The sequence below is a fragment of the Lonchura striata genome, chromosome 24 (assembly GCF_046129695.1).
Source record: "Lonchura striata isolate bLonStr1 chromosome 24, bLonStr1.mat, whole genome shotgun sequence".
Taxonomy (NCBI): domain Eukaryota; kingdom Metazoa; phylum Chordata; class Aves; order Passeriformes; family Estrildidae; genus Lonchura; species Lonchura striata.
Window position 1 is genome coordinate 587,021 of NC_134626.1, and position 21,894 is coordinate 608,914.

A 21,894-nucleotide genomic window follows, 5' to 3' on the forward strand; every position below is an offset into this window, starting at 1 on the left:
TTTGGGGGTTTGTTTTTTGGGATTTGTTTTTTGGGGTGTGAAGAGTTTCCTTCTTGGGAGGTTGTATTTTGGGGTGTGACAGTTGTTTTCTGGGGTTTGTTTCTTGGGGTGTGAGACATTTTTTGGAATGTGAGGGTTTTTTGGGGGGGTGTGAGGCATTTTTTTAGGGTGTAAGGAATTTTTTGGGGGTGTAAGGAATTCTTTTGAGATGTGAAGGATCTGTTTTTTGGGGCGTAAGAAATTCTTTTGGGGCGTAAGGAATTCTTTTGGGGCGTAAGGAATTCTTTTGGGGCGTAAGGGATTTTTTTGGGGGTGAGGCATTTTTTGGTGGTGAGGGATTTTTGGGGGGTGAGGGCTGGGCTTTGTCCTTCCAATGCCGGCGATTCCCGGGATTAATCCCGGGAATCCGCGGGAAGCTCGAGGGCTCCTGCCGGGAACGCACGGGGCGGGTTGCGGGCGCTGAGCCGCGCCTGGCTGAGCCGCGCCTGAGCTCTCCTAAACCCGGCCTTGAGCCCGACCGGGGCGCCGGGAGCTTTGGAGCCGGACCAAGCCCCGTTTGGGCTTCAAATCCCATCTGGGCTCAGTTTTAAACTGGATTTTGGGGGCGCTGAATGCCCTTAAAACCAGTTTTAGGCTGGGTTTAGGGCAGAGCAGAGATCTCCTCTGGGATTTCTGGGAAGCTCCTCTCAGGGATCCAGAATTCCAAAGAAATTAAAAAAAAAAATCCAAATAAATTCAACACAAATTCCAAAGAAATTCCAAACAAATTCATCTCCGGCTTTTCCATCCCAAGGAGCTGCTTGGAACCTTCTGAATTTGAATTTTTTGGGACAAAAATCCGGGGTTTTTTTTTTTTTTTTTTTTTTTGATCCTGAGGGATTTTGCACCTGGCTGCTTGGATACCTCTGAAATTTGGATTTTTTGGACACAAATCCAGTTGGATCTGTCTGAAATTTGGATTTTTTGGACATAAATCCGGTTGGATCCTCCTGAAATTTCAAATTTTTGGACACAAATCTGCTTGGATCCTTCTCTCCTGCTTAATTCTGGTTTTATTTTCAAATCTGGTTTTTATTGCTCCTGAAATTTGGATTTTGCACCTGGCTCCTTAATCCTGACCTAATAAATTTGGATTTTTTTTTAATACAAATCTGGATTGTTTTGGTCCTGAAGCATTTCCCCCCTGGCTCCTTGTCCCCTTCCTGGCTAATTCAGATTTCTGGGACACAAATCCAATTATTTGTTGGTCCTGGATCATTTCTCCCCGGCTCCTTGACCCAGACCCAGCTAATTTGGATTTTTTGGGACATGAATCAGATTTTGCTTCCTCCTGGATCATTTCCCCTGTGGCTCCTTGAACCTGACCTGATTACTTCTGATTTTGGGGACACAAATCTGATTTTTCCTCCTTCCTGGATAATTTTCTCCCTGGCTCCTTGACCCAGACCTGGTTAATTTGGACTTTTTGCAATACAAATCCGATTTTATTTTGTCCTGTAGCATTTTATACCTGGCTTGTTGATCCTGACCTGGTTAATTCGGATTTTTGGGACACAAATCCAATTTTTTTGGTCCTGAAGCATTTCCCCCCTGGCTCCTTGACCCAGACCTGGTTAATTCAGATTTTTTTGATACAAATCCAGGTGTTTTTTGGTCCTGGATAATTCCTCCTCTGGCTCCTTGACCCCAACCCAGCTAATTTGGATTTTTTGGGACACAAATCCAGTTTTTTTTGGTTGTGGATCATTTCCCCGCTGGCTCCTTGAATCTGACCTGATTACTTCTGATTTTTGGGACACAAATCCAATTTCTTTGGTCCTGAAGCATTTTCTACCTGTCTCCTTGACCCCTCCCAGGCTAATCTGGATTTTTTGGGACACAAATCCAGGTTTTTTGACCCTGGCTCCTTGACCCCAACCCGGCTAATTTGGATTTTTGGGATAAAAATCCAGGTTTTTTGACGCTGGCTCCTTGACCCCAAACCAGCTAATTTTGAGTTTTTGGGCCACAAATCCAATTGTTTTGGTCCTGAAGCATTTCCCCCCGGCTCCTCGCCCCCGAGCTGGCTGATTTGGAGTTTCTGGGCCGCGCTCCGGACCCTGCGGCTGCCGCCATGCCGGGGGGATTTTGGTGGCTGCTGCTGGCGCTGCTGTGGCCCCGCTCGGTGGCCACGGCCAGGAGGGACGGGAAGGGTCGGAAGGAGCTCCCGGAGCCGCCCGGCGCCTCCCTGGGCAACAGTGAGGAGCAGCCCCAGGTGGGTGCTGGGATCATTCCCGGATTTATTCCTGGATTTATTGGGAATTTCCGGCCTTTTCTGAGTTGATTCCATGCTCCTTTCTTCAATTTCCTTTGGTTTATTATTTCATTTTCAAGGTTCCTCATGTTGGGAACAGCCAAGAACTCCCAAGGTGGGTTCTGGGATCATTTAGGCATCATTCCTGGATTTATTCCTGGATTTGTTCCTGGATTTATTGGGATTTTCCTGCCTTTTCTGAGTTGATTCCGTGCTCGTTTCTTTAATTCCCTTTGGTTTTTATGTTTAATTTTGATGGTTCCTCATGTTGGGAACAGCAGAGAATTCCCAAGGTGGGCTCTGGGATCTGCCTGGGCTGGATTTTTTCCATCCCTTGAACATCTGGGTGGGTTCTCCATGGAATTTAAAGATCTCTGAGGGACTTGTGGAGCTCTGGATCCCTCAAGGACACGCTCCGGAGCAGCGGGATCGGCCCGGGCTGGGATTTTGGACCCTCGGGGGCGGCCAGTCCGTGACCTTGTCCCGGCGTGTCCGCAGCTGCCGGAGCGCGCGGCGCCGCGCGGCGCGGACCCGCGCAGGACCTGGATCTCCTTCGTGCACCGCCCCGACGACGGCAGCGGCTCCAAGAGGAGGTGCAAAGGCAGAGACAAAAAACTGGTGCGACTTCCTCTCCGTATTTCCCTTCCTTTTTCGCATCCTTTCCATTTTTGGGGCTTCAATTTCTCCATTTTTGGAGAAGTTTGACGCTTCTTGCTTTGGCAGAATTTTGAACCAGCCACTCTCAAATTGAGTCTTTTTTTGGGGTTATTTACCTGCACATTAAAAAGAAAATCCAATTTTTTTCTCCTTCCAAGAGATAACGCCCAAGCATCCCAAAGGATAAATTAATCAAGGTGTGGACAAGTGGTTTATTTCAAATTAATGAGCTGAGGGACAGCTCATTAATCATGTGCCACTTTTCATCTGCTGCTTGGACACTCTTTGATTCTTTTCAGTAATTTCGTTATTTGAGGAATTGTTTGCATCTTCCGAGCAATCTGGGCAGGTTATCCATGGAATTTTAGAGAATTATTGGAAGAATGGGAATCCCAAAAACTGGAAAAATATCTCTGACAGACTCTCAGAGATTTTGGCTCTTCCTGATCCTTCAGTGCCCTCCAGAAATGATCAGGAATTTTCTGGGAATGAACCCCCTGATGTTGCTGATGTCCCTGGACGATTTTTTGGGTTTTAATCCCAAATTTTTCCTTTCTTTGTTCCCTCAGCGAGGTCTGGTTGGACCTCCAGGGCCTCCTGGACCTCAGGGACCTCCAGGAGCTCCTGGGGCTGAAGTCACCAAGGAAGTTCTTCTGCAGGAGTTCAAGGAGATCTTAAAAGGTAAAAGATGTTAAAAAGTCAAAGATTTTCCAGGGATGTTAAAGGTGAGAGGCGTTAAAGGCTGGAGGAGTTTTGTCTTTCAGGACAAATCTTCACCCTCAGGCATTCCCCTGGCAGCCAAAAACATTCCCCTAGTGCTGCTGGGCTTCAGCTGAGGAGCCAAGTGCAGAATTCAAGCACACATTCAGGGTTTCATAGGCCAGGCCCTTAAATTAATATTTGATTTCATTTCATTCCAGTTTTCCCCTCAGAAGCCATGGAGCACCGAGCCTCCCCGGCCATTCCAGCTCAGCCCAGCCAGCTCCTGATGCCCCTCGAGGAGGTTCCATTGACCAGCTAGGCCCTTAAATTTAGATTTTATTCCATTTTATTTCATTGTATTCCATTTTATTCCATTTTATTCCCATTTTCCCCTCAGAAACCATTGAGCACTGAGCCTCCCTGGCCATGTCAGCCCAGCCCAGCCAGCCCCTGCTGTCCATGGAGGAGGTTCCATCACAGAATAAGGAATGGCCAGGCAGGCCCTTAAATGAAGATTTTATTCAATTTTATTTCATTTAATTCCATATTATTCAATTTTATTCCCTTTTATTTCATTTTATTCCCTTTTTCCCTCAGAAACCATTGAGCACGGGGCCTCCCTGGCCATCTCAGCTCACCCCAGCCAGCTCCTGCACCCCTGGAGGAGGTTCCATTCACCAGCCAGGCCCTTAAATTGAGCTTTTCTTTCATTTTATTTACTTTAATTCCCTTTTTCCTCAGAAGCCATGGAGCAGCGGGCCTCCCTGGCCCTCCCAGCGCAGCCCAGCCCGCTGCCCCCGCTGCCGCTGGCCCTGGCCGAGGCCGGGTCCCAGCAGCGGCTGCTGGAGGCGTTCCACTGCAAGCTCAAGGGCCACGTGCTGGTGGACAAGAAGACCTTGGTGGAACTCCAGAATTTCCAGCTGGTGAGGAATTCCCGGCTCCTCCTGGTGGGGATCTGCTCCTGCCGGGCTCCGCGGGGCTTCTCTGGGGCTGAAAGGAAGAGAGAAATCCACGGGAAGGTGTCCAAAGGAGGGCCAGGGGTGGATCCACCTTGGATTCCTCTTAAATCTGATATTCCAGAGGTTCTATCCCTGACGGATCCATCTCAGATCCCTTTTAAAATCTGATATTCCACAGGTTCTATCCCTGACGGATCCACCTCAGATCCCTTTTAAAATCTGATATTCCACAGGTTCTATCCCTGATGGATCCACCTGGGTTCCCCTTTTAAAATCCATTATCCCAGATGTTCTATCCCTGATGGATCTACTTCAGATCCCCTTTTTCAATCCGTTTTTCCATTATTTCCCAAATTTTGGCAGCCTGCCTTGGCAGCCAGGTAGAATCAGCCCTGAGGCATGGGCAGGGCTGCAGGCAGAGCCGCTGCCTCATTAATTAGCAGGAAAATGGCACTAATTAAGGCATCCCATCCCAGGCTGCTGCTTCCAGTGCCTCAGGGCTGAGGTGCCCAACTCATTCCCAGTTTTTCCTGGCTCGGAGCAGCTGTGGGAGGCGCCGGGTGCCAGGACAGGGAGAGTCGGGTTTGGGCTTGTGCCCTCTGGAGAGGAGGATGGATTTGGGATCAGCCGGGGGATGGATTTGGGATCAGCCCGGGGGATGGATTTGGGATCAGCCCGGGATGGATTTGGGATCAGCACAGGGATGGATTTGGGATCAGCCCGGGATGGATTTGGGATCAGCACGGGGATGGATCTGGGATCAGCACAGGGATTTGGGCTCAGCCCGGGGATGGATCTGGGATCATCTGGGGGATGGATCTGGGATCAGCACAGGGATGGATTTGGGATCAGCCCGGGATGGATTTGGAATCAGCACGGGGATGGATTTGGGATCATCTGGGGGATGGATTTGGGATCAGCACAGGGATTTGGGCTCAGCCCGGGGATGGATTTGGGATCATCCGGGGGATGGATCTGGGATCAGCCCAGGGATGGATCTGGGATCACCTGGGGGATGGATCTGGGATCAGCACAGGGATTTGGGCTCAGCCCAGGGATGGATTTGGGATCAGCACAGGGATCTGGGCTCAGCCCGGGGATGGATCCGGGCTCAGCCCAGGGATGGATCTGGGATCACCTGGGGGATGGATCTGGGATCAGCACAGGGATCTGGGCTCAGCCCGGGGATGGATCTGGGATCACCTGGGGGATGGATCTGGGATCAGCCCAGGGATCTGGGCTCAGCCCGGGGATGGATCCGGGCTCGGCCGGGCTGCAGCTCTGCTCTCTCCCCAGCCCGTGGCCAGGGGCGCGTTCCTGCGGGGCTCGGGCCTGGACGTGGCCACCGGGCGCTTCACCGCCCCCGTGGGCGGCATCTACCAGTTCTCAGCCAACGTGCACCTCGGTGAGTGCCGCCCCAGGGACCCCGAAACCCGGAGAGCCCAAACCCCAGAGACCCCAAACCCCAGGGACCCCAAAACCCTGGAGAGCCAAAAATCCCAGAGAACCCCCGGATATTCCAGAAGTTCTGCCACAGATTAATCCACCTGGGATCTCCTTCTTAAGTCTGATATTCCAGAGCTTCTATCCCTGATGGATCCACCCTGCTAGATCCCATTTTAAATCCATCATCCCAGATGTTCTCTCCCTGATGCATCCACCCTGCTAGATCCCATTTTAAATCTGATATTCCAGAGGTTCCATCCCTGATGGATCCATCTCAGATCCCCTGTTTAAATCTGATATCCCAGATGTTCTCTCCCTGATGGATCCACCCTGCTAGATCCCATTTTAAATCCATCATCCCAGATGTTCTCTCCCTGATGGATCCACCTCGGGCCCATTGCCTCTGGCTCCATCAGCCATGCAGGAACCTCTGGCACCTCCTGCAGCCCCCCAGCGCTGGTGGTGTCCCTGGGGGTCCCGGAGGCCGGGATTTGTGGGAATGCTGAGGTTTTCCTGCTGTTCTTCCCAGAGCACAGCGAGCTGCGGGGCCGCGCGGCGCTGCGGGCACGGGACAGCGTGCGGGTGCTGGTGTGCGTCGAGTCCCTGTGCCACCGGCACGTGTGAGTCGCGCGCCTCCCGCGCCCCCTCCTGCCCTTTGCCTCTTTCCCCAAATTCCGGCCAACCCGGGCAATTCCTTCCCTCGGCGGGATTTTGGGAGCTTCTCCAAGGAAAGGGGTTGGTTGTAAAACTCGTTGGGACTTGCAGGGATTCACCACTGGGAAAAAAGAATTTTAAAAAGATATAACAAGGAGGAAAGGGGTTGGTTTAAGTGGGAAAACAAGGAAAAGCCAGGCTTAAAACAGAGTTTAACTGGGCTTGTGCTGGGTGGCGGGGTTTTTGGGGTTGTTTTTGTTTGTGGATCGTTTGTTTTTGTGGGATCATGGAATTATGGAGTTGTGGAATCAGGGAATCATGGAATTGTGGAGTTGTGGGATCATGGAATCAGAGAATCATGGAATCGTGGAATTGTGGGATCATGGAAATGTGGGATCATGGAATTATGGAATCGTGGAATCAGGGAATCATGGAATTGTGGGATCATGGAATTGTGGAATTACGGAATCAGGTAATCATGGAATTATGGAATCAGTTTATCATGGAATAATGGAATTATGGGTTTATGGAATCGTGGGGTTATGGATTTATGGAATTGTGGAATTATGGATTTTTGGAATTATGGAATTATGGAATTATGGAAAGGACCTTTAAGATCTTCCAACTCCCCTGGCCAGGCCCCCAAACTTCCATCATCCCCACCTGGCCTTGAACCCTTCCCAGCATCCCAAATCCTGCCTCAGTTCCCCTTTCCTGCTCCAACTGCTCCGAATTCCAGGGAATTCCAGGGAAAAGGAGGGAGACTCCTCCTTGCCTCCCACCTGTGGGGATTTATTCCGTTCATTTCCCGTTTTCAGATCCTTGGAAGTCATCGCTGGCCTGGAGAGCAACAGCAAAACCTTCACCATTTGTGTCCAGGGCTTGCTGCAGCTGCAGGTGAGGCCCTGGAAATGGGGAATTTCTGCCAGAAAATCAGGAGTTTCTGTCTGGAAATGGGGAATTATTGCTGGAAATTGGGTATTTCTGCTTGAAAATTGGGAATTTCTGCCTGAAAATTGAAAGTTTCTGCTTGAAATTGGGAATTTCTGCCTGAAAATAGGAGATTCCTGTTTGAAATCAGGAATTCCTGCTTGAAATCAGGAATTCCTGCTTGAAATTGGGGATTTCTGTCTGGAAATTGGGAATTTCTGCCCCAAATCTTCTTCACTTTCTTCTTCGCCTTCTTCTCTCCTCCTTCTCCTCCTTCACCTTCTTCACCTTTTCCTTCTCCTTCTTCTTCTTTTCCTTCTTTTTCTCCTCCTCCTCCTTCTTTCCCTCCTTCTCCTTTTTCTCCTCCTCCTCCTTCTCCTCCTTTTTCTCCTTCTTTTTCTCTTTTTCTCCTCCTTCTCCTCCTTCTTCTCCTTTTTCTCCTTTTTCTTTTCCTTCCCCTCCTTCCCCATGGCTTTGGCTGATTTTGTGCCCTTGGATAAAAAACTCCGCACTGCAGCCCGTGGGTGGCTGGTTATTGGGTTAAAACTGAAAGCAATTAGGTGTCATTTGTTAATTGGACAGTTTATCCCTAAAAGGCCGCGCGGGGAGCAAGACACGGCTCCGTTTTTGGTCGGAGTTTATAAAACCCTAACGCAGATAAAACCCATAAACATCGGAGCCCAAACACGAAATTCCATCTCGCGCCTTTCGCCCCGAGCCTGGCGCGCGTGGGGCTGAACTCGCCAGAAATCCCGCTGGAAGGGGATTTTCCCTGGGATTTTCCCCCGGAATGTGCCTGAAATTCCCGTTTCCCCCCGTTTTCCCTGCAGGCTGGCCAGTACGCCTCCGTCTTCGTGGACAACGGCGCCGGCGCCGCCGTCACCGTCCAGAGCGGCTCCGACTTCATGGGAATGCTGCTGGGAGCGTAGCAGCCATCCCAAAAATCCCCAATTCCCAGAATTTGGACTGAAAAAAACCAAAAAAACACCCACTTTGACCTTGAACCTTGGCCCTGTCCCTGCAGAATTCCAAATAATTAAAAAACCAAAAAAATCTCCTCACTTTGACCTTGAACCTTGGCCCTGTCCCTGCAGAATTCCAAATGATGAAAAAAATCCCAAAAAAACAAAAAAAAATCACCCTGGAATATTTAATTATTTAATATATTCCATTTCATATATTCTATATTCCATTCTTTCACTGGATTTCACTTGGAACCAGCACAGTTTTGGGGTTTTTTTGGGGGGGGAATTGATTTGGGTTGGAAATGAAGGATTGAGATGGGAAATATCAGAAATAAATCTGTGACTCTTTTCTGTGGGCTGGGGAGGAAGGGGATGAGGATTTTCCAGCAAAATTCCTTTTTCCAGAGGGTTGGAAAGGGTTTGGATCCTCAGAATTGGGTGTGTTTGACCAAGAAAATGCTGGATTTTCCTACAATCCCAGGCTTGAACTCTTCATTTGGGGTCATTTATAGCAAAATAAAATTATATATATTGTATTTATATCCTTGCATCTCTAATGATATCTTTTATAATTTGATATAATTCTATATATTATATTTAAAATATATAATATAGAGAATTATATGGATCTACATGGTTTTCTGTAGTTTTTATGGAGAGTTTTCCCAGTTTGATTCACTCTCCCTCGAATCCTGGAATCCTGAGCTTCTCCTGAAACCCAAGATCCCAAATTCTCCCTCAAACCAGGAATCCTGGAATCCCAAATTCTCCCTCAAATCCTGGAATCCCAAATTCTCCCTCAAACCAGGAATCCTGGAATCCCAAATTCTCCCCCAAATCCTGGAATCCCAAACTCCTTCTGAATCCCAAAATCCCAAACTCCCTCTCAATCCTGGAATCCCAAACCCAAGAATCCCAAACCCTCCCTTAATCCCAAAATCCCAAACTCCCCCTCAAACCCAAGAACTCTAAAGTTTTCCCCAAACCAAAAATCCCAAAGTCTCCCCCAATCCCAAAGTCTCCCCCAATCCCAAAATCCCAAACCCTCCCTCAATCCCAGAATCCTCCTTTTCATCCCAAATCCTCCTTTCCATCCCAAATTCTCCTTTCCATCCCAAATCCTCCTTTTCATCTCAAATATTTTCCGGGAATCTGGGCTTGGAGCTGTGTGGGGCCCTCAGAAGTGCAGGAATTCTCCCAAAATTCCTTTTTTTTTTTTTTCTCTCTCTTTTTTTCCAGCTGTTGTCTTTTCCTCCCGGGTTTTGGTTTCTTTTTGGGACTTTGATCTGCAGAGTGCGAGAGGAGGGGCGGTCACGGGAGATTGGATTCCCAAAAAACCCTCAAAAAAAAAAAACATGGGAAGAGGGGAAAAAACCAGGAAAGGAAAAGTGGAAAATGGGAATCTGAGCAGGGGCATTCCAGAGCTGGAATCCCACATTTATCCCACATTTATCCCACATTTATCCCAATTTTATCCCACATTTTCCCCACGTTTGGGACAATTTGGATCTTTCTGAGTGGATTTTGGGGCAGTTTGGATCTTTCTGTGTCCCAGTCCAGGTGAATTTTGGCAATTTGGATTCCATCCCTTGCCCTCCCTGCAGGAGCTGCTCCCGGGGACAAACCCAAACCTCGGGAACCGCAGATTGGAGAAACTTTTGTGAATCTCCTCGTCTTTTCCATCATTTCCACCCAAAAGCCGCCAGCCTGGGCACGGAGCCAGGAGTGAAATAATCCAAATTTTCTCTGGGAAGGGCTGGAATTCCCGGCAGGCGCCAGGGAATCGTCCCGGCTCGGCGGCTCCCGGGGATGGATGGAATCCTGCTGGGCTGGAGCCGGGAACTCCCTCCTTTTTCCCCCTCTTTTATCCTCCTTTTTTCCCTCTTTTATCCTCATTTTTTCCCTCTTTTATCCTCATTTTCCCCCCCTCCTTTTTCCTCCCTTTTTCCCCTCTTTCCTCCTCTTCCCTTTCTTTCCCCCCCCCCACTTTTCCCCTGTTTTTTCTCCTTTGTTCCTCCTTTTCTCCTCTTTTTTTTCCTCCTTTTTTACCCTCCTTTTCTCATCCGTTTCCCCCTCCTTATTTCCTACTTTTTCCTCCTTCTTTTTCCCCCCTTTTCCCCCCTTTCCCCACCTGTCAAACCCAGGAATTTCCAATGAGTTTCTTCCGCCTGGAATTCTCTCAGCGCCTGCCTGGGAGCTTTTCCCTTTCCCCCAGAATTTTTTTCCTGACTCCCAGCAAAAACTCCCAATTTTTTTGCATTCAAACCTGTGGGCAGGGGTGGGAAAAAAAAAAAAATTAAAAACCAGGGATGAACCCCCCCTTTTCCAAACTTCCAGGGCTTTTTTTTCTTTGGAAAGGGAAAGTGGGGGAGAGATTTGGGAATGGGCAAATTGGGATTTGGGAATGAGCAAACTGGGATTTGGGAATGAGATTGGGGGGAGCAGGAGGAGCTGGGGGTAAAATTGTGGGGATTTCCTTTTCCTTTTTTCCCTTTCCTTTTCTCTCTTCCTTTTTTCCCTTCTCTTTTCCCTTTTCCCCTTTCCCCTTTTTCCTCATCCAGCCCAAACATTCCCTCTGCACCTGAAAAATCCATTTTTAATTCCAAGTCACCTTTTAGGGATGTTTTTTCCCTTCGGTTTTACCGATCCCCACCCCAGGGCAAGGCCGGGATATGCTCCCAAATCCGGGGTGGATCCACCCGAAATCCAGGCGTGAATTCCCAACTCTCGACCCGTGCCTGTGCAAATCCCCAGGTGGAAAAATTCCCCTCGGGGAAGGAGCCGGCAGCTCCCAGGGCAGGGAGATGAAGGGATCTGTCGAGTGAAATTCCAGGAGAAGTGGGAACTGCCAGGAATGGAGAGTCTGGAATGTGCCTAAAATAAATATTCCCTGCCGGGTATTTATTTTGTCTGCAAATCCCTGCTCGGCCGTCACCAGGGAATGAAGGGGGATTTGGGATTTATCCTGCCCCCATTCCCTCGCTCCCTGCTGGGATCAGGCTGGAATTGTGCTGGGATGCTCTGGGATCACTCATGGAATTCCCAAAGGGGTGGAGGGCCAGGGTTCCTCCTTCCCTTCCTCAGGGAAGCAGCTGAGAATCCTTGGAAAAGTGGCCAGGAGGGATTGAAATCCCTGTCTTCTGGGGCTTCTCCAGGGAACCCAGGACCTGACAATGTCCTGAAGTGGATTTTTGGATTCTTCTGCTGCAAATCTTTCCCTCATTCCTTCATTTCCCCAATCCCTGAATCCCTGAATCTCTGAATCCCTAAATCCCTCAGTCCCTGAATCTCTGAATCCGTCATTCCCTGAATCCCTCATTCCCCCAGTCCCTCATTCCCACATGTCCTGGTTTTCCTGGATTTCCTGGATGGAATTCCGAGCTGTTTCCTCCCGTCTGGAATGCCGACACCCACGGCAGATGTTCCCACTCACCAGCACCTTCCAGATGCTCCAGCCTCGTCTTACGCAGGCAAAATCCCAAAAATTCCCTCCCAAATCCCAAATCCAAGAGGGATGTGCCACCCCTGGGAATGGACCTTGGAGCTTTTTCCCAAATGATCTTAGAGCTTTTTCCTATGGGATCATGGAACCTTTTCCCAGTGGATCATGGATCCTTCTCCTAACGGATCTTGGAGCCTTTTCCCAATGGATTTCAGCCCCATTCCCCAGTGGATCCCAGCCCCATTTCCCAATGGATATCAGCCCCATTTCCCAGTGGATCCCAGCCCCATTTCCCAATGGATCCCAGTCCCTTTCCCAATGGATCCCAGCCCCTTTCCCAGTGGATCCCAGCCCCATTACCAATGGATCCCTTTCCCCAGTGGATCCCAGCCCCTTTCCCAGTGGATCCTTTTCCCCAGTGGATCCCAGCCCCGTTCCCAGTGGATCCCAGCCCCGTTCCCAGTGGATCCTTTTTCCCAGTGGATCCCAGCCCCGTTCCCAGTGGATCCCTTTCCCAGTGGATCCCAGTCCCATTCCCAGTGGATCCCTTTCCCAGTTGATTCCAGTCCCTTTCCCAGTGGATCCCAGCCCCGTTCCCAGTGGATCCCAGCCCCGTTCCCAGTGGATCCCGTTCCCAGTGGATCCCAGCCCCGTTCCCAGTGGATCCCAGCCCTGTTCCCAGTGGATCCCTTTCCCAGTGAATCCCAGCCCCGTTCCCAGTGGATCCCTTTCCCAGTGGATCTCAGCCCCGTTCCCAGTGGATCCTGTTCCCAGTGGATCCTTTCCCAGCGGATCCCAGCCTCGTTCCCAGTGGATCCCTTTCCCAGTGGATCCCAGCCCCGTTCCCAGTGGATCCCGTTCCCAGTGGATCCCGTTCCCAGTGGATCCCGTTCCCAGTGGATCCCAGTCCCTTTCCCAGTGAATCCCAGCCCCGTTCCCAGTGGATCCCGTTCCCAGTGGATCCCAGCCCCGTTCCCAGTGGATCCCTTTCCCAGTGGATCCCAGCCCCGTTCCCAGTGGATCCCTTTCCCAGTGGATCCCTTTCCCAGTGGATCCCAGCCCCGTTCCCCAGCGCCCCTGAGCTCCGATCCCTTCTGGGCCGCTCTGGGGGCAGCAATGCCGGTTCCCAGCCCGGGGCGCAGGCCGGGCCCCGCTCCCTGCCCGCGTTCCCGGGAAGGCCGAAGCCCCGGGATGCGATTCCCCGCCGCCAGCGCCGCGCGGGTTGGCCGGAGCCCCGCTGGACCGGCGGCCGCGCGCTTTCATTCCCGAGGAGCAGCTTCTCCCCCAGCCAGGCTGGAGCCGTCGCCCGCAGCAGCCCCTGGCATGAAAAACGCCTCTGTGCTCTGACACTGGGGCCTTTGACGGAGCAGCCCGGGAGGGTTTCAGCAGCAGCTATTAAATATCCCAAATATCCCAATTAGTGCAATTCGCAATTAGTGACAATGAGCTGGTCCCTCTCCAACATTCCCCGAGTCGCTCCCTGGAGCAGGGAGGGAGGCAGCAGGAGGAGGATGCTGCAGAGATGATTTTTAGGGATGATGTGGCTACACGTGAGGTAAAATCCACTTCCCCAGCCTGAAGCTCCCACCTCAGAGGGATGGAAAAATGGAATTTTGGGACTCTGGTTTGCAAACAGTAAAGGAGAAGAGGCTGGATCCGAACTCGAATAAATGTACCCAGCAAAATTCTTTCTATTAATAAAATATATAGAATTAATTAATTCACACTCCTTATCCTGCCCAAACCCCCGAACACAGGATTTTCCCTCTGAATTCCCACTTCTTTGTGGGAATGAGAGGAAAAAAGCTCCGATGGGTAGTTCTGAGTCCCAAAATGTCCAAGGGGAAGCACAGGGATGTTAAAATTCCCCCCAGATCTGGCTGGAAATCCAGGGGGTTCCTGGCTGTGCTCTTGAGGGTCCCAATCCCTGCCAAATTTGGGAATTAAGGGTTGGAAAAGCCCTTTAGGATCCTTAAATCCAGCCATGAACCACATGCATGCCATTGTTTCCCAGGGCAGCTACAATCAAATTCTCCTTGCCTAAGCCCCTTTCCCTGGATTGTTCTGGGTTTGCCCAGAAAAAGGAAAAAACAGGGAAAAAATTTCTTCCTATTTCCATTTAACCTGGATCCCCTCGTTCACAACCAGGGCAGGATCCTCCACTGCAGAGTCATCCCAAGAATCCTTTCAGGATCATTTCATCCCAATTTCCATCCCGAATTTTATCTTTTCCTCGTCTTCCCTTTCCTGCTCTGCAAAGCCAGAGAGGGGAATGAGCAAAGCTGTGGAAAAATGTTGGATTTAAAGCGTTAAAAAAAGGACAGGGAAGGGGAAAAGAAAAAAAGGGAATTGCTGGGTTTTAAATCAGCCTCAGCGTTGCTGCTGCAGTTGTTTACGAGCAGCTGTTCCAGCCCATTGCACGGACAAAATCCAAGGGAAATGAGATGTTTGATGTCTGCAAAGGCATGGACGAGCCATGGAAAAGTTCCCATGGAAAGGGAAGCGGTGGGATAAACAGTCCCTGATTGCGGGGAAGGGGCTGGGGGAAATCAGGGGATCACCCCGTGCTGGGCCAGGAAGGAAATCGGGGATTGTTCAGGGATTGGGGACGTTTCCCTGGAATTTTAATCCCATTTGTCAGGACAATTCAAGGAATGGGGAATACTCGGGGCTGGGAGGAGCCGTGGGATCATCAAATCCCATCCCAGCCCTGTAGACATCCCGAAATCTCACCTGGGACACCCCAAAATCCCACCTGGGAGCATTGTCCAAAACAGGGAAGAGGTTGTGTGTCCTCCATGAGGGAAATCAGGGATCATTCAAGGAATGGGGACACTGGGACACCCAGAATTATGGAATTAGGGAACTAGGGAATAGCCTGAGCTTGGAATTAGTCCTTCTCCAAGTTTTCTACTCCAGGTTTATTTTCTTTTTATCCAGATGATGCCTGAGGTCCCATCTGGAGCCACTGCCAGGATCAGGGGATGCTGATTCCACTCAGGAATTCCTTTTCCAGCCTCCTGCCCCCGGCTCTGTTTATTCCCTGCTTCTTTCCCAGCAAGAATTGCAGTTTTTTTAATTCCCTCTTGGAATTAAAAAAGTCATTTCCCCCCTAATTCCTCCTTTTGCCCCCAGTCCTTCCCCTGAGGCACCCCCAAGGAAAGCCAGGCCAGGCCAATGCCGGCATCCCACACCTTGGAATATTTATGGATTTCCTTGGAGCCAGAACTCTTTGGGAGCCTGCAGCTCAGGTTTTAGGATTTATTTCGGTGTCTCCAGCCCTGCTGTCTGAGCCTGAAAATAGCAACCCAGGCTGATCTTATCAGCAGCTCTTGGAGACTCCAATTATCTCCTCCGCGGCTCCGCAGAAATCGGACCCCGGTTATTGTTTTCTTATCCTGCTCCCTGTCCTCAGAATCCTCCCGGCCGCGGCCGCGGAGCTCTCCAGGAGCCACGCTGGAATTTTATAGAGTGGGAGATAAGCAGAATTCCCAAAATCCAGCCAGGCCTGCATCCCAAAGCCTTTGGGGTCAGTGCCTCAGGGCAACGGTTTGTTCCCAGTGTTCTGGGGGGGAAACTGAGGCAAAAATTCCATTCTAGCAGCCGTTCCCACTCAATTCCCCTGGAATTACAGATTTATGGCATCAGGCCGTGATTTGGGAAGTTTATCCATGGATCTGGAGTCAGAGATTCCAGGTTTCTGCTCGTCCCTAAATCCAGCCATGCCTTCGTCCCAAAGCCTTTGTTCCCAATGTTCTGAGAAAGAAACTGAGGCAAAAATTCCATTTTAGCAGCTTTTCTCACCCAATTCCCTTGGAATTATGGGTCCACAGCACCAGGCCAGGATTAGGTTGGATATTTGGGAATACTTCCTCCCTGAAAGGGTGCCCAGCCACTGGAATGGGCTGCCCAGTGGAGTCCCCATCCCTGGAAGTGTCCCAAAAACCTGAGGATCACAATCCCAAAAACCTGTGGATCACCATCCCAAAAACCTGAGGATCACCATCCCAAAATCCCGTGGATCACAATCCCAAAAACTTGAGGATCACCATCCCAAAAACCTGAGGATCACCATCCCAAAAACCTGAGGATCACCATCCCAAAAACCCATGGATCACCATCCCAAAAACCCGTGGATCCACAATCCCAAAAACTTGAGGATCACCATCCCAAAAACCCGTGGATCACAATCCCAAAACCCATGGATCACCATCCCAAAATCCCGTGGATCACAATCCCAAAACCCCCTGGACTGACCGCAACTTCCATCTCCAAGCACCTCAAGCGTCGGGATTTTGGCAGATCCAGAAACCTGGCTCGAGTCCTTCCCTAAAATCAACACCTAAAGTAAATATTTGGAATTGTCGCGGCCGGCAGCAGCTCTGGACAAATGGTTTTTTTCCAGTGGTTTCTGCTGGGATGATTCCAGGCCCTTTGGAACCGCCCCAGCTCCATCGCTCAGCGTCAGCGGCGCTTTCCTCGCGTTCGGAATCTGGGAATCTTATTCCTTTTCCGGCCTCTTGCTCCTCGCGGAGCCGGCGCTCGGTGGGAGCCGCTCGGCTCGGCCGGAGCTGGGGAGCGGAAACAGGGCCCACGTTCCCGGGATTTCGGCTGTCAGGGGAAGCAGGGAATGCTGGGGACCTCCGGGAAGTGGGAATTGGGCTTTTCCATGAGGAGAAGTTCCTGCCCGCCTTCCTGGGCATCCCTTGGCACCCCCAGAGCTCTTTGGATTTCCGGGATCGTGGATTTCTGAGTTCTCCTAAAAAACTTGGATGGGTAGCTAGATTTTTCCTCAATTTTTCCATGTTTGTCATGATCAGAGGTTCTTCAGCCTCATTCCCAACTTTTCGGGGACATCTTGGTGGTGGCCTTGGCATCTCCAGAGCTTTTTGGATTTGTGGAATTGTGGATTTCTGGGTTTTCCTCAAAATTTGGATCGGAGCCCAGATTTTTCTTCCGTTTTCCGAGATTAGAGGTTCTTCAGCCTCATTCCCACCGTCCTGGGCATTCCTTGGCACCCCCAGAGCCCTTTGGATTTGTGGGATCTTGGATTTCTGAGTTTTCCTCCAAATTTGGAGCAGTATCCTGATTTTTCCACATTTTCCCGTTTTTCCACATTTTCCGTAAGGAAATGTTCCTCAAATATAACAAAATTCCAATTTTCCCCTCAGTTCCAGCACCTCATCCAGGTGAATCTTCCCATTGAAATGAGGAATCATTTCCCAATCCCAGAAAAAAAATCCCCTGGGAAGCTCCTGGAGTGTGAGGAATTTTTAATAAGCAGTTTTAATTCCTACAGTTTTTAATCACCCCAAAAATTGGAGCAGGATCAGGAATTGAAATCCTTTGGAAATTCCTTTGGAAAATGAAATTTCTCAGCTCAAATCCATGGAATTTTCAGCTGAGGAAACCCCAAAATTTCTTGATTAAAAGGGGACACAGGGATTTTTTGTTCCATATTAAAAAAATCCCAAATTAAAAAAAAATAATTAGATTTAAACAATTTTATTCGTTTTTGGGTTGTTCTGCATTAAAAAAAAATCCCAGAATGTTTTTAATTAATTAGATTTTAATAATTTTATTCATTTCACCTCTATTTTAGGGACTTTTTCAAAGGGTTTCCACATCAATTTTCCATGGATTCCACAGAGAAACACGGTGGCTCCATCCTCAGAAATTCCATTTTTTAATTGGAAAACTCCTTTCCTTTTTCCCCCAATTTTTTTTATCTTAAAATCGGCAACCACCACTCGATTTTAGTCAGAAATACCTGGGTTTGGACAGTTAAATTCCCTTTTTTTTTTTAAGGAATTAAGACTTCCAAAGGCTTGGAGTGACATCTAGCGACAGGCAGGAAAATCTGGGAATAAATTCCAAAAAAAAAAAAACAATGAAGGGAATAAATTCCCTTTGCTTCAACAGCAAAATCCCAAAGTTATCCCGAATTATTTAGGGGGAAAAATCGGATTATTTTCAGTTTTGAGGGAAGTTTGAGTTCTTTGTTTGAGCATGGAATCTTTGAAATTTGGAGGGAAATCAATTTAAAAAATATTGGAATGCTGGGGATTAAAGATTCCAAGGAAATCAGGGAGGGAAAAATTCCCTTTAAAATAATTTGGCCTCGTCCTCCGCTGATTTTGCTTCCCAGGTGGAATTTTCCAGGGAAAATAAAGGGGGAAGGTGGATAAAATACTGGGAATCTTGATGTTATTCTGGGAATAAATGGATTTATTTGGTATTTTCCTGGGAAAAAAGCGTAAAGGTGGATAAAACAATGATGAAATGGATGTAATTCTGGGAATAAATGGATTTATTTGTCATTTTTTCCTGGGGAAATAAAGAGACTACACAAGCAAGAATTAGAAATAAATATAATTATAAATAAATATTCACATTACAGGTAATTGATCACAATACAGACAACATTGGTGAACCTCAGATGGCAAATGCGTGTTTAAAAACCTGGAATTTTGCTGACATCTTGGAAAATTCCTGCTTTGGAAGAGGATATTTCCGGAAAAAACACTCCCTGGTAATCCCTGTGCATGCATTATACTAATAATTATTATAATAATTATAATAATTGAGTTGAACATGCTAAAATAATCGAGTTTTTGCAGGGTTTTAGTTTTGTTTCAGGAAAAAAGCCTCGAAAGTTTCAAAATAAAATCTGAACATTTTTGATTTGCAGTAATTAATTAATACAAGAATAACAAAAAAATAAAATTACAACGTAATCCATCCCTTTGGTATTCCTAATTCCTGAAATTCCTAATTTTGCTGAGGAGAAAAAGAGGACTTGGCACTTCTTGAATTTTCAATTTTCCTGGGCTGTTTGTCTCTTCCAGCCCGAGTTGGGAAGGGAATGGGAATGAAAGTGCAGAGTGCAACGAACACTCAAAAAAACCCCAAAACTGCAACAAAAAAACATTTAAAAAATGGAATTTTGTATTTCCGAGGTAAAATCACCTCACGCTGCGAGAGCTGCAGCTGGCACAGGGAACTGGGAAAAATTTGGAGCAGCTGCCACTGGAAAATGTTGGAATTCCAGGTCTGGAGATAAATTTATCTCCAAAATGAAATAAAAAATGAAAGAAAAGAAATAAAAAGAAATAATAGAAATAAAGAAATGTCTGAGTCCTGTGTGAGCTGTGGTTATTTTGGTGAAGGCAGGAATGAGGGAAAAAACCCAAATTCTGGATGTGTCACTGATAATTAATTCAATTTTAAGGCATTTTTGGATTGAAGGAGGGAATTTCCCCAACTTTCAGCACATAAATGCGATTTTTTAGTGTGCTGAAAAGAGAAATAAAATTCTCCAAATTAAATTTTTGGGGTGGGGGGAACCTTCTTCTCTTGACTACACAAATTTCACTTTTTTACCTTAAATCCTCACCTTTGGGCAAATTATTTTTGAACTCCCACTGATCAATTTTTGCTCATTTGGATTAAAAATAAATCTAAATTTGAAGTCTTGGAGCAGCCAGGGAGTTCTTGAGTGAGTGGTGGAGGGAAATGAGCTGAAAACAACACCTGCCTTTGCAAAAAAAAAATGCTAAAAAAAATTTTAAAAATTTAAAAAGTCTTCTCCTGAAAATAAGAATAAATTGAATTTCTGCCTTTCACAGGGCAAAAAAAAAGAGAAATAAAGAGATTTAATTATTCCATTCTCAGCTATCCCTGGAAAAGCTGATCCCTTTTCCTGCCCTCTGGAATAATCTGGTCCCAATTTGGGCTCTTCCGCTGGAATTTCCTTGCCAAGGAATAAATAGCAGCTTCATTTTAATCTTATTAGCATAAAAACTCAGCGTGACCTTTAGCAAATCACCCTGAAATCTGTTCCAACTTCTCCTTCCAGTTTTTTTCTCTGCTTTTTGGGTTTTGCCACCTTTTATTTGCCTTCCGTTCTGGCATTTTGGCTTTTTCTGTGATTTCTGGCAGCTGTTTTATTTTGTTTTTTAAGCGTCTTTAACCACGCCACGTCAGCACTCCCGGGGTGATAACGAGTCCTGCAAAAGCTTTTTAAAAGAGGAGTTCATTAATCCCCGACTCCAATTAACGGTTCTTCCCGAAATCCAGCCAGGCTGCATCCCACTGGGATCAGCACCTGAGGGGAAGGATTTGTTCCCAGTGTTCTGAGGGGGAAACTGAGGCAAGAATTCCATTTTATCAGCTCTTCCCACCCAATTCCTTTGGAATTACAGATCCACAGCACCGGGCTGGCATTCGGGAGGTTTCTCCTTGGATATGGAGAGGGAGATTCCAAGATTCTGCTCCTCCCTAAATCCAGCCATGCCTTCATCCCAAAGCCTTTTGTCCCAGTGTTCCGAGGGGGAAACTGAGGCAAGAATCCCATTTTATCATCTCTTCCCGCTCGGTCTGTCCTTGGATACGGAGTGGGAGAGTCCAGGATTCTGCTCCTCCCTAAGTCCAGCCATGCCTGCATCCCAAAGCCTTGGGCCCAATGTTCTGAGGGGGAAACTGAGGCAGGAATCTCATGTGGACGGGATTCTCCCGCGCAGCAGCAAGCAGAGCCCAGCACGCCGAGTTCAGGGGATGCCGTCCTTCCTCTGGCAGCACTGCGAGGGCGGCACTCCCCAGTCGTACATGTAGGAGAGGCGCAGTTTCACCTCCTCCTTGCACAGCTTCCCCTCCCTGGCCAGCGTCTGCTGCTTCTCCAGCATGTCCTCGATGCTCTGCTTGTGGGTCACGATGTACTTGTTGCTGCAGCCGCGCGATTTGTACTCGGTGTCGAAGCGGGGGTCGTGCACCCTCTTGACATCGACGGGCGCCAGCCACACGCCCAGGGACACGTCCTCGCTCTGCCACAGGTTCAGGTAGTCCCTGCTGAGGCTCAGGTAGCGCACCAGGTCGGCGGAGATCACATATCCACCGCCCAGCGCGTAGGGCAGGTAATAATCGCACAGCAGCCAGGCGCTCTCCTTCCACTTTCCCCCGGATTTCACCCGCCCGCGGCCCGAGAAGAAGCCCCAGTAGAGGCGCCGCGGCTCCTTGGCGCTCAGCTCCTCCAGCAGCACGTCCAAGCGCACGAAGGTGTCGTCGTCCGCCTTGAGGGCGAACTGGAAGTCCAGGTGCGCGTCCAGCCACACGTAGGTGGCCAGCACCTTGGCCGTCAGGTTCTCGTAGGAGTCGCGCAGCTCCGGCAGCAGCAGCAGGTCCCGGTGGCGCCGCTGCTCCAGCTGCAGGCTCCGCAGCTCCTCGGCGCCCAGCCCCGCCGTGCCCACCACGAAGCGGCTCCAGACGCGGCCGGGAGGCGCCGCCGCCATCCAGGTGCTGCGGATGATGCTGCGCCGCTCGCTGGACTTGGGGCCGCTCATCACCACCGCGGCCAGCACGGCGCTGCCGCCCTCCGCGCCGCGGGCAGCCCGGCCGGGCGGGGAGGGCGGCGGGCGCAGCCCCTCCGAGGTGCACTTGGCGAGGTAGAGCAGCACGGCGGCGCAGAGGGAGAGCCCGCCCAGCCCCAGCGCGGTGCGGTGCCGGCTCAGCCGCCGCAGCGCCCTCATGGCCGCCGGTCCCTCACGGCCGCCGCGGTGAGGCGGGAACGGCGGTACGGCCGCCCGGAGGGGACAAGCTTCGTGCGGGAGCGCTCACCGGGAGACGCTGCCGCGCTGCGGTGGTTTCATGGCTCTCCCGAGACTTTCGCCTTCTCCTCCGGGACGCGGCGGTTCTGTCCCTGCTGCTCCTGCCGCGGTTCCGGCGGGTCCCGCACCGGGGAAAGGGGAGGGAGGAGGAGCGCAGGCCGCGGCGCTTGACGCGGCGGCTGCCATCTTTGAGTAGGGCACTGAGGCCGAGGAGCGGCCATCCTGGGCTCGGGCACTGCGCCGT

The 21,894-nt window shown here is 49.6% G+C and overlaps 2 protein-coding genes across 2 annotated transcripts; one reads left to right on the top strand and one right to left on the bottom strand.

The window, feature by feature from the left end:
• Positions 1-2,113: 2,113 nt before the first annotated feature.
• Positions 2,114-8,760, top strand: C1QTNF12 (C1q and TNF related 12). The gene is made up of 8 exons (XM_021537809.2): positions 2,114-2,254; positions 2,792-2,911; positions 3,520-3,631; positions 4,394-4,575; positions 5,908-6,016; positions 6,587-6,677; positions 7,530-7,608; positions 8,472-8,760. Exons 1-8 carry the CDS (start codon positions 2,114-2,116, stop codon positions 8,568-8,570), a joined length of 933 nt encoding a protein of 310 aa, XP_021393484.2. The 3' UTR covers positions 8,571-8,760.
• Positions 8,761-18,340: 9,580 nt separating this feature from the next.
• Positions 18,341-21,572, bottom strand: B3GALT6 (beta-1,3-galactosyltransferase 6). The gene has a single exon (XM_021537754.2). The coding sequence runs from the start codon at positions 21,570-21,572 to the stop codon at positions 20,598-20,600; it is 975 nt and encodes a 324-aa protein (XP_021393429.1). The 3' UTR covers positions 18,341-20,597.
• Between the last annotated feature and the right edge of the window lie 322 nt (positions 21,573-21,894).